The 12,978-nt window shown below is 34.4% G+C and overlaps 1 protein-coding gene across 2 annotated transcripts; it reads right to left on the reverse strand.

The window, feature by feature from the left end:
* Nucleotides 1–273: 273 nt before the first annotated feature.
* Nucleotides 274–12,884, reverse strand: LOC117323631 (Bardet-Biedl syndrome 1 protein homolog). Of its 2 annotated transcripts, XM_033878956.1 has the most exons (16): nucleotides 12,746–12,884; nucleotides 10,189–10,355; nucleotides 9,895–9,984; nucleotides 9,254–9,378; nucleotides 8,617–8,663; nucleotides 8,029–8,140; nucleotides 7,494–7,625; nucleotides 6,706–6,812; nucleotides 5,822–5,945; nucleotides 5,271–5,499; nucleotides 4,623–4,781; nucleotides 3,970–4,103; nucleotides 3,395–3,529; nucleotides 2,005–2,091; nucleotides 1,561–1,635; nucleotides 274–1,520 (listed from the first exon to the last, which is right to left on the reverse strand). In XM_033878956.1, the coding sequence occupies exons 1-16, from the start codon at nucleotides 12,784–12,786 to the stop codon at nucleotides 1,509–1,511; spliced, it is 1,776 nt and encodes a 591-aa protein (XP_033734847.1). In that variant the 5' UTR covers nucleotides 12,787–12,884; the 3' UTR covers nucleotides 274–1,508. The 2 variants fall into 2 exon arrangements, with proteins under 2 accessions (XP_033734847.1, XP_033734846.1); XM_033878955.1 differs by having other exon boundaries at nucleotides 274–1,635.
* Between the last annotated feature and the right edge of the window lie 94 nt (nucleotides 12,885–12,978).

Below are 12,978 nucleotides of genomic sequence, written 5' to 3' on the forward strand. Positions count from 1 at the left end.
TTTTCATGACTTTTCTATTAGACTTGCCTGACATATTGTTATATGTACGTCCATCTTTCATAGGTTAGATTATATGGTGGCATGGTCTATCAGTCTGCTTTATCAAAATTGTTTAAGACAAATTTTAATAACAACAGAACCTTATATAGAACTAACATATTGTTGGTGAGTTGGTGTTTCAAACTTCTGAACCCAATAACTTCTGATTTCTCTACAGCCTTCACCTAACAAGATTTTAAATGATACATAATGTTAATAAGCTAAAACCAAACATGTTTTAAAATTTTCAACTTTATTACAAAGTTGTATATACACCAGCGTATCACAGACAATCAGTATCATTTAACAAATGTGTGATGTGTATAAAGTTTGTGGAAAATACAACACAAGACACTGATATGCAAATCTCATCTCACTGAATACTATGAAACCAACATTTAAAAATAAATTAACAAAGACGAAGATGTTGACTTTAAACATATAAGTCTGATAAAATACAGATTTATATAGTGTATAACCATATTATTTGGCAGTAAGGCCATGACTGGTTATGACTCACATGAAGTGTGCTTTCATACATGTAACACAGGTTCATATAACCCCATTCTGATATAAAACATACACACTGCTTCCAAAATAAGTTTATGAGACTGAAAAATCTTTAATAAAAAAAAAGTTTTTAAAAAGTTTTCAGGCTGGAAAAAAAAGAGGAAAAAAAGAAGAAGATTTTATAATTTTAACGTATAATATGCATATCAATAATGCTTCTGTAATACAAGGTTGTTTTTGCAAAAACTGGACCATGATGAAATAAAATTTCATCAGGTGTATCTGTATGGACGGTAAAGGTAAACTTATACCCTTTTAGAGAATCTTATGACCTGTAAACTTTCTAGAGAATATAATGGACGGCAAACTTTCAGGCAAAAAATGCAGTATCTCATGGAAATTAATATGAAATACCTGAATAGAAACACATGCAAGGCAGCCATACATGTTGGTATTAATAACATCCATCAGTACACAATAAATACATCAATTTACACCATTACAGATACAGGTAACAAGAAATGTGCATTACAATATGGTAAAACAAGACCTGGATGATTTACAATGGTTGAAATTTCTTTTCTAGTTCAAGACAAAATATTTTTGCCTTATAGATCTCGAAATTATAAATAGAATCTGTTCCGTGTTATTCACAAGCTTGTACATTTAAAGAGTAACCTTATGTCTTGTCTGTTCATTAACTTGGAGACATTCACTTCAGACACTTTCAACAATCATTCTTTTTTGCTGAAAAATGTCCCTGAATTGTTCATTAGTAAACATTCACTGCTTGAGGTGACAAATACAACCCACCGTACACTTTCCAGTTGAGAGAACAACCCATATTCTTTTTTAAAGTGTCCAGGTAGTTATGGGCTGATTCTACATTGGGATTTTCGTCTATTTGGATTTTCGTCACTGTTATAATTTCCAGGTTTACATGTGACAATGTAGAAGACCTAAGCCACCACCAGGTTTACATGTGACGCTGTAGAAGATCTAAGCCACCACCAAAGACTCGCTGACTGGCATACTGATCACACCAGTAATTATAGGTATACTCTTCCCTTCTTTCAATACAAATACCTGGAGGAGAAAAAATAAGTGGGATTATAATACATTACAAAAATAGCAAACAAAAAAGGATTTTACTAAAGTTTAGGTACATTCTGGACTACTATAGATACAATTGAGAATGAACTTAAATGAATCAATATTCAATTTTAAATGAAAAATGGCAACAACAAAAATTATATGATGGATGACATTCGGAATTAATTTGACAGTAAATATTTGACTTTAAATGAAAAACGGCAAAAAAAAATTATATGATGGATGACATTAGGAATTAATTTGACAGTAAATATTTGACAGAGTATAGAGGTCCACAGCCAGAGTTCAGAAGGCCCTAAATTAAACTTGACAGTGACCTTAAAAATGACCTACTGTACTTACCTTCAAATTATCAGATACTCCTTTGTCATTCAAACATTCTACAAACGTCTCGAAGGCGTAGCTAAGGCCAGGCACAAGCATGGGCACCTGTTACAGTAAACACATACATAATCAAAAACCAAAACTTCTACCTCATCATGTAGTGATAGGTTAACTTACAGTTCTGATGGTATGAATTTAAACCTAGGGCAAGATATCACAGGACTTACATTGGCAGTAGACAAAATATTGTGCTTGATCAACAAATCATTTCACAACTGAAGACTTGAAAGCTGCACTATCAAGAAAAAAAAGAATTCTGCGCTTCTCTTTCACCTTCCTCAAGGAATACATGACACAATCATAATGAAAAAACAAGATATCACCACAACAAATGTCAATTTATAATACAGCTATTTTTGCTAAATCTAAAAACACACTAGATATGTGATTAAGTGTTGTCATTTATATATGAATCAAGTGCATTGAAACTAGACAGTAATTGGATTGAAGCCTTGTACCAGAAGGAAGATCTAAATACCATCTAGTTAGTATAACTGTGGTACCTCTATGATATCTTGTTTGACTCACTAACATATACTCTCGGTATAACTGCGGTACCTCTATGATATCTTGTTTGATTGACTCACTAACATATACTCTCAGTATAACTGTGGTACCTCTATGGTATCTTGTTTGACTCACTAACATATACTCTTGGTATAACTGTGGTACCTCTATGGTATCTTGTTTGATTGACTCACTAACATATACTCTCGGTATAACTGTGGTACCTCTATGATATCTTGTTTGACTCACTAACATATACTCTCAGTATAACTGCGGTACCTCTATGGTATCTTGTTTGACTCACTAACATATACTCTCAGTTTAACTGCAGTACCTCTATGATATCTTGTTTGATTGACTCACTAACATATACTCTCGGTATAACTGTGATATCTCTATGGTATCTTGTTTGACTCACTAACATATACTCTCGGTATAACTGCGGTACCTCTATGATATCTTGTTTGATTGACTCACTAACATATACTCTCAGTATAACTGTGGTACCTCTATGATATCTTGATTGACTCACTAACATATACTCTCGGTATAACTGTGGTACCTCTATGGTATCTTGTTTGATTGACTCACTAACATATACTCTCGGTATAATTGTGGTACCTCTATGGTATCTTGTTTGACTCACTAACATATACTCTCAGTATAACTGCGGTACCTCTATGATATCTTGTTTGACTCACTAACATATACTCTCGGTATAACTGTGGTACCTCTATGATATCTTGTTTGACTCACTAACATATACTCTCGGTATAACTGCGGTACCTCTATGATATCTTATTTGACTCACTAACATATACTCTCAGTATAACTGCGGTACCTCTATGAGTGACTTCTTCAGTGTATACAGTCTGTCATCGTACTGGAAGGTGATGAGGAGGTTGGTGGACGGATGACTTAGGGACGTATTTTGTAAATTAACTGTTAATTTAAATGTAGGACCAATCCCTTGAACCTTCAATCAAAAACAAACATCAGATAAAAAATCTCTGTAACACAATGAAGAACAATGAGTACATAATAAAACTTGTTATCGGTAGTTCTGGCAAACTCCAATATTAACATAATAATCAAACAACATTGATATAATATTGTTGTTACAAGCCTGTAAATTACTGAGCTTTCTGATGAACATTTACAGATAAAACTCCTGTTGAGGATGATAGTAACCTACATTGCTGCTGTTATTTAAAGGGAGATCTTTTCAAGCTATAAATTTGCTAAAAACTTTGCAAAATGTGATGTTATCTTCTGACAATTCTAACATTATTTTCCAGCTTTTACATTCATAACGTAAAGCATATCTAAAGATACGATTTATTGAAATCTCAATCGACTATGTGTGATACAACTGAACACAAAACTGTAGAAATGTGTACTATCAGGGATGTTTACCTGGGCGTTGAGTTTCAGGGGTTCCGTGGGGTCTGCTGATACTGGATTCATACTGTTCTCCAGGGACTTGACGTACTCCCGCGCTGTATTTAACCGCAGGAGGTAAAGGTCTCTCTGGAATGTCCTGTGCATTGCTGAGCAAAAAGTCTTTGGTTAGAACAGGGGGGGGGGGGGGGGGGGGGGGATATAGGATTTGATATTTAAGTCAGTTTCCAAAATTTACATGGTCAAATATTCTGCCACTAAGTTTGGTTTATAATCATTCAGTTACCAGTGTCGTACATCTGCTAACAGATTAAAATATGATTGTGTACCTGGTAATAGATATGAAAAGATGACATAAAAATTAAGATTTGTTAATACCTATATGTCCAACTACTTTTACATTGTACTATCAAATAACTGCAAATGTACCATTGAAGCATAGAATCTTACATGGGTCTGTTCTGTGGACATGGATATCTCAACCCGAGTGTAAGAGTTTGGCTGGTCAACATGAGGCTTGCTGAGTGCTGGTAACCTTAACCTCTTGCACAGTGGTGAGATATCCCTGTCTAAGGAATATACCCATGTCTGATTATTTTCTCACATACTGAAAATGTCATCCATCCTCTAGTCCATTCTTTACGAGGTATAAACCAAGACACACTTACTGACAGCGTTATCACGCTCTCTCATCGTCTGATCCACGAACAGCTTGGTCTTCTTTGGTACGTTGAGTCTTGTATTCTGGGCTACAGGAGGTCCAGCTGATATATCCTTCTCCTCAAACGTGGCATTTCTACGGAGGATCTTCAGCACCAGTCCTCCACCTGTACAACAGTTTATTATTGTTTATACTTTAAATGTACATGTACTCATCTTGGCATATTAAAATTTTAGCTTATCATCATATCTTCACGATGATGAATTGATGCATGCATCCTTGGTTTTTGCTTTAGAGTCAGTATATAGAAACTTATTATCACAGTAGTACCAGGTATTGTAGCGCAATGCTTCTAATGCGAAAAGTGTGAAAATAATATTACTCCTAAAATATGTAAACATACAGTAAATATATTCTTAAATTTAGTTTTGTTTTTATGTGGTGGATGAATGATGTTATCAGTATTCATACAAGAGAACATACATACAGAACCAGAAATAAGGTTATTATTGTATTCAGTTAAATTCCCAACTATAAGCTAAATCTTTACCTGAAAGATCATGTTAATGTTAAATAACTACTGATAATGATAAAGAATAAAATACATGTAGTGATATAGAATGGACCCTAGGAGTTTCAATCTGTGATTACAAACCTCTTGTGGTCATGACCAGTGTGCCGTCCTCCCGACCAAAGCGGCCAAACTTAAGTCCAGTGACCACGTCATCAGTACTGATTACATTAACTAGGTACTTCTCCTTGTAGATGTGGACCTTACAGTTGTTGAGAGCCACAATGACCGCCTTAAACCCACGCGATTTGTAATCCATTGTTTCCATGGTCGTAATTGCGGCTGGCATCTTTACTGTCCACAACTTTTTACCCTGATGGAAAGCAAAAAGGAGAAAAGTGGGGTTATGTCAATGTTAACAGAATTTTTCTAACACTGAAATCTAAATTGTCACAAATATTTATATCAAAGTAAAAGGGAAAACAGAGAACACTTGGACTTAATTACCTTTGTATAGATGAAAGGTAAGAAGCTACACTTTATCAACCGAGAGGTCAGGAACATATAGATTTACCTTTTATATAAACTTTACTTCATTGAGAATTAAGTTCATAACAACACATATTACAGTACAAATGAATAGGATCCAGAAATAAGATGTAGCAACTTATATCAATCTGTTTCCTGAAACTTACCTTTGAAGTGTAACAGTGAACCATTTCATCCATTGTGCCGACATAAATAGTCTTGTTAATTCGTTCCAGGCCAACTGGCTGTGAATTCAATTCTATACAGTTCTTTGACACATCTGACGTCCCCCTGTTACACAAATATATAATTCATATTAAAATATCTTACTTTAGTCTCCATGCCTTCTGATGATGTGACCTGTGTATTAGGGTACCGACTGACCCTGTTACACAAGGAGACTAGAATGTTAAACAAACTTACTTTAATGCCTGTATCTCAGTAGTGTACATAGTAGTAATTGAGGTTCGTGAAATTTAGTTCTACAATAAATTATTTGTATTTTCAACTTTTTTTCAGTGTTGGATTTCAATGAAAAAGAAATACACCAGTATCTAGAGTTTCCTGTACAAAATGTGCATGACACTAAAAGAAATAAAAATTAACAACAAAACCAAATTTCCCACAGCACTGTATTCCTTGACATATGAAATTTGTATTGCCAAAATCATGTTGCATAATTTCATGTCGTAAATAAATTTTGATTTCTCTAATGGCAGCAGAAATTAATGAAATATTATGAAAAGAAACATTAAACCAATATCTTTCAGCATGAAATGTTTTGCCAAAATTGGCCTATCAACAAAATCAGGTAAATCCATTAATAGAAGGGTTGTATTGTAAGATCATACAGTATAGAATTAAAGTTTGCAAACTCAATTTTGTCATACTTCTGTAGTACTGTAGTATCTAGCGATTCATTTGAAAATGTCACTACAACTTCTAAACCATGTATATCAACATGAAGTAATTTGTACTTTATTTGAATGTAAACAGTCATAAAATTTTCTTTCATCCAAATCCATGGATATTGAACATGAACATAGAGTACCTCTTGAGAGTGTAGATACAGCCATTACGACATGCCACTACGATCCTGTACTCCACATCATACAGGCCAGTAACACTGAGGAACACAGGTACACTGGGCAGGTCAATCTACAAGATAAACTTATCTATATATAGTATCCACCAATGGCTAAACTGGTCAGTCTACAAGATAAACTTGTCTATATATATCATCATCCAGTGGCTAAACATTTTGGCATGGAAATAAAAATTTGTGAAATATTAGAACAAATTTCTGGAGGAAAACTTCCTCTCAAGACCCACAGTGTCATTGTTGACCATAAAATTTAATCAATTGTCAAATACAGTTATACTATCATGATTGTGACCTCAGTGACTTAATGTGGTCATATGTATGACCTTTATCAATGGCAGAACACAGTTGTATGATTGTCACTGACTTACATGTATACTGATCATGAGGTCAGGTGTGTGAACTTGATTAAGTGACTTTGACCTTTGTGACCTATACTGTACGAGGTCAGGTGTGGTTTCAAATAGAATATTTTAATGACCTGGACTAAAGCATTTTTTAACATAAACCCTAGATAATCTACACTTTGCTGTAGCAGACTTCATTTAAGAGCTAATACCTGGCTGAACATGTGTAAGAGATATCTACTGAAAAATTATTGGAGAGTTAATTTAATATAGTTATTGACCTTCTTTATTTAGTCTTGTCAGTTATTTTATTTTCATGAATTTAACTCTTGTGTATTAAAGATATATTCATATGAAATAGAATGTCCTGCCTAATGATATGTTACTTACTGTAGTGAGGACAGTGAAGGCCTCAGGATCCAGAACATACACAGCCTTGTTCTCTGTACCCAGGACCAAGCAGCAAATGGCATCCTCATCTGCCATGGACTTCTTCATGGTGCTCAAACAGCTGATGACGGTCTGAAGGAGTATCATTTTATTGAAACATTACAATCATTGGTTAGCATATGGTTATTTTTCATATCAACTATTATCTGAAGTTTGACACTGCCATCTACTAGCTAGATTTTTCTCATACCACAGAGACTGTTTTCAGTCAAAATTTAATATTAAAATTATTTGGAATGCAAAGAATGGTTTGGTTTATGGTTCAATTGGTTTAACGTCCTGTTAACAGCCAGGGTCACTTAAGGGCGTGCCAGGTTTTTGAGGTGGAGGAAAGCCAGAGTACCTGGAGAAAAACCATCAGCCTACGGTCAATACCTGGCAAAGAATGGAACAAATATCTGATACACATTTCAACAAATTTTATCTCAATTTAGATGTCATTTAGATTTAGATGTTGTAGCCTCTGTGGACTTGCCTGTCTCCTCATTGGCATGTGTTTATACAGATTGGCAAATGCTTCCATGTCACCAATGTCTGTCATCTGGAGGAACCGGAGTGACCGCACCGTCAACACTGTACCCTCCGCTCTGTAAAAAGAAATTGTTTATGCTTACAGACCTGGGATGTTAGTTGATACTTCAGTTGAAGTAACAGGAATTCAAAGCAATGCTACACAAGGAGAAAAAGTAAGGTTTTTATGATGGTTCATGATAGGACGGAATGCTACAGACATGGGTAACACTATATGGCCCCTCCCATATGGCGGGGGCATAACAAAGGGAGATAACAGTATATTTTTGAAATAAATAACCAGGAAATTAAATTTATAAATCAAGCATTTTACATATCTTCACTTTGACAGTTTTAAAACAACAAACAAGAGTTTGCTCCTCTTGTCATATTTTTTCTGATTATACATATACATGTTTATATGAATGTTTCTTACATAAATTTAAATCATTGCAAAGAGTTATCATGTCAAATTGTTTGGAAAAAATGAAAGATTTTAACATTACTCTTATATTACTACCAAACAACAGACTTCAATGTTAAATATACTTACCTCATACCCTCAAGCATTTCTCTCAAAACAAAAACATTGATTTTTTCCTGAAATCAAAAAAAGAAAATATTTTGTAGCACAGGTTATAAAGTTAGAATTTTATGGATACATGTACAGGATATTACGATAGTTAAATTTACCATTTAGTCTTTGACCCCCACTGTGATCTTCAATGTAAATACATATGTGGTCATAATATATGGACAGTGGACAATGCGCCATGGTTATTCCTATTATCTATAATATATTGATATTTGACTTTATATTAAGTTAAGTTAATTTAACCACTTCACATTTGACAAGGTTCTTCATAAAAGTAAAATTTGGTACTCCTTTTATATGAACAGTAAGAAAATTCATACAAAAATATTGAGGAAAAGTATTTTTTTCTTGCTGTTACTAAAGGAATAATCTTAGGAGCTTCAGAACGGGCCTTGACCTTGAGAGTACAGATATATCAATTTGTGAACTTTCATGGAAAACCTGGTATTCTATTAGGGAGATATGGACAATATCAGGAGACAAAATGAAAGGAGAGTATCCATTTAGTATGTGCATTCCCCCTGTTAACATAACCCAACAGGCTTCACTATGTAATGATTGGAATTAATGAACATTTTTAGCAATAAAATCTAACCTCCTTGACCTGTGTCCAGAGGTCCAGTTCCACAGTGTTTACATCCAATGTAGGCAATGTGAATTTGAAGTAAGGCCTCAAATTTTTGTAGATGTAAATATAGGGGCCAGATGCAACAGCTATAGCTGGAAATTAAAGAAAAACAGTATCACACACATATCAGTGTATATGTATATCTGATATTATGTCTCAGAATTATGATTTCACTGAATTCACTAAAGCAAAACTATCACATTCACTCTTACCACTGTCAATGTAGATTAAGAACAAACTTTGGTAAAGGTGAACCATTTATAATGTAAAAGTGTACAACTTTGTTTGCTGAGGTAGTGGACATCAAATTTTGTTAATGTTTTAGACTAGTTGTACACAAATATCCAGAACAGTTTTTCCTCAAATGCAATTCCCATTTGTAGCGTAAGTCAGATAACAAGATAAATCCCTGGAGACAAATTCTAAACAGTAAGTACATCTCATGATCTGTATGGTAGGTGTAATGGATAGACAATTTGCTATCATAGAACTAGCTGTTTTTGACAATCTGCTGTTGTTAGGGTTCAGTATAAGAGATGAATACCTGGTGTTACATCAATTGTAACTTAATAACTGTTTATCTTTGATCTAAACACTGATATAAGTACCTGGCATCCTTGGTTCCAGGATATCCATGTAGAATGTCACAACCCCAGTGGGCAGGTCAATAATGGCATTTTCACTCATCAAGTTTGTTCCTTAAGAATATAAGTGCATATATTTTTTTAACATGTAACAGCATAATAGGTTTTAATTTGAAACAATGTGAATGTCTTTCCAACAACAAAACAAGAGTTACATGCATTATTTCCCGAAGTTAATAATATGCACATTATGCGATACATATTTATAAGATTTCTTTTATCTTGTTTTTAATTTTCACCTTAAGTATTGATAATCACCTTTATAAACTTTGAGTTTCATGTCGTAAGATCCTGTACCAAGATCAGCAATCACCAGTTTCCAGTCCCCGTCGGCCTGTATGTCTGACAATGCCACACACTGTGTCAGGGTATATAGGGATGCAACAGGGTCGTGGTATGCATCCAGCCATTTCTCAGCACCCGGTCTGTATAAAAGATCAATGAAATACCTTATAAAACAGGATTTGTACAAAACTGCTGGTGAAATCCATGGATTGACTTAAATCAAATTAAAATCCTGTATGTATTTATTGTAGGCTTGCAATTCTGAACATAACATCTTCCCTTCCCCACACATGGAAATTTAAACAAGTTGGCGAGCATACATGTAAGTCATTCTTTGACAGATCTAGTACTGTGACCACTCAGAATGTAAGTAACAGGAGACTAAGAAGATTTGTTGGAGCAAAGACCATTAATTTTGGTTATTGAGGCAAAGTGAAGACTTTATGGGGGAGATATACATAGAGTAGAAGTTTTCGCTGAGTGTTAGGCATACATATGATAGCTTCTTTCTATAAATTAAAGGTATACCTGTATTACGATATGATATTATAATTGATGCAAACGGAACATATGCCTCTGTAATCATGTCTAAATTAAGATAATAAAGTTTATCATTAGTACATGTATTTCATTCCGAAAAGTTAAGCTCACAATAATCCTTCTGGTTAAAATGGCATGAGATTGTTTTAAAATAATATCTTTAAAGTGTAATATATTGATAAAAAAGTAGGAAGGAAAAAAAACAGTTTTTTCTTTTAACTGACATATCTAAAAGGAATATACACAATTTTCCTCTTTCAGGGAGGTCCATTGACTCAATATACATATTCATCTGTTTTTAAATTTGCTTTCCTCTTCGCCTCTTTTTGTAATTTCTTTCATATCTGGTGTTCTTGGAAATTTTCTTTTTAATAAAATCTGAATAGTTGACAGATTAGAATAGGTCAGTTTCCCTCTGTGGCTGTGTTTGTATCTGGTTTCTTTCCCATTCTTATAAATTTTTCGAGCCATTTTTTTCATCTGTGCTTTGCTAATCAAATATCTTTAACAACTCTTCTAATACTTTGGTGTCCACACCCAATCTCCCATCCTTTTTTCTTCCATCATGATCAGATTGTTTTAGAACTCCAAACAGCACATAAGATTGTTTTCTTTTTGTTTCCTTCTCTTAATTGTTTGTGGTTAGATGTCAAAACATTATCTAGTATTATGGTATCTTTTACTTCCAACATTTCGCATCTTCATAATTTTATCATTTAAGGTTCATGACCAGACCTCCAGTAAATATCATTTGCTATTGAAATAGTTTGTACAAACACCAGGGTGTTTGCGAGATTAGCTATGGTTTTACCTGTGTTTCTTTTGAAAATGGAACACTCTTGTATTCACAAATGCCTACCAACTCTTCCTAATAAACCAAATTATTGGTTCGTTCATTGCGATAATAAGTAGAAACTTCAGAAAAATCTATCTCAAAACAGGTAACAGGTACGAAATTATACTTTTCTATGGATAACCATATGGCATTTACAAAGGTACTCCTATGCTTGAAATCTAAAAATACATCTTAGTGTTTGACTTTCAGTGTTGCAAACTCACCTACCCTATGTATCAACAGACCAATTCAGAGGGGGTAGGTACACGTGTCAATGATTTCTTGGTATCTATAATCAATACTCAGGTAAAATATTGATAGCAGTACCTTTCAGACAAATTGATAAACAAGTTGTCTTATTTATATAATGATGCTAGTTCCAGAAATGGCTCTGGATTTTTTTGAAAGGAAATAAATTTTGCCATTGGATTTGCTAATATTGGGCAATGTATAGGTGAAATACATAGATGGTATGTCCTTGGATTGTAAAAGTGCAAGGTAACCTGGGGTCCATTGCGGGTACAACATATATTTTCAATGGAATCTTACGTAACAACGTGTTTCAGTTTCGTTAAATACCCAATGCAGTACCTCACCAGCAAAACCTGTTTGGAAGTCGGAAAGGTGTCTGCGGTCAAGCATGACGGTGTTACAATAGGATTCACTGAGAGTGTTGTCTCAAATAGCCCTGGGCATATACGACCAGGTGTGATTACCGTAGTCGCTTCGTAAGAAGCCCTGGGTTTACAGGTAAAATAAATCTGAACGGAGATTTTATGTCAGAAGTGTGGACATGTACCTTAATGGATTTATATGGAGGCCTGAACACCACATCGTGTTAGAAAATGATTATCACTGTAAATGCAATTTGAAGCCCCCCCCCCCCCCCCCCCCTGTTTTGCCCCACATCTTACTGTATATATAGTGTATAGCCCACAAGTTGTGCCAGTAAAATGATTCTGTTTATACAATACTATGCTCCTCAAACAATTGCAGTTCAATATCCCTGTGGTAAAATATATACATATTCGTGCATGTGGGTTCCTTGTACCATTTCAAAACCATTTAAAATTGACAGTTTGAGGGGGTTCCAACCAACATTTATTCTAGTTACTAGTGTACATTTTACCAGTCTAACCAAATCCATTCCCTTACTTAGTCTTTTCAACGGTTTGATCGGGCTGTTCTTCACTCATCGTGCTAAATGAGCTTGATGTATCGAGTCAGCAGTGTATTTTGCGGACAGAGCCTCAGTAGCGAATGTAAACATTCCTTGCGACCGGAAATAGGGATTTTTATTTCAAGCTCCGAAGATACGTTTGACAAAAAAACTATACATATTACTTTCAAAAATATAAATTATAGCAGATTGTTTTTGTGAGATATTT

Source organism: Pecten maximus, chromosome 3, assembly GCF_902652985.1.
Source record: "Pecten maximus chromosome 3, xPecMax1.1, whole genome shotgun sequence".
In the NCBI taxonomy this organism is placed as follows: Eukaryota; Metazoa; Mollusca; class Bivalvia; order Pectinida; family Pectinidae; genus Pecten; species Pecten maximus.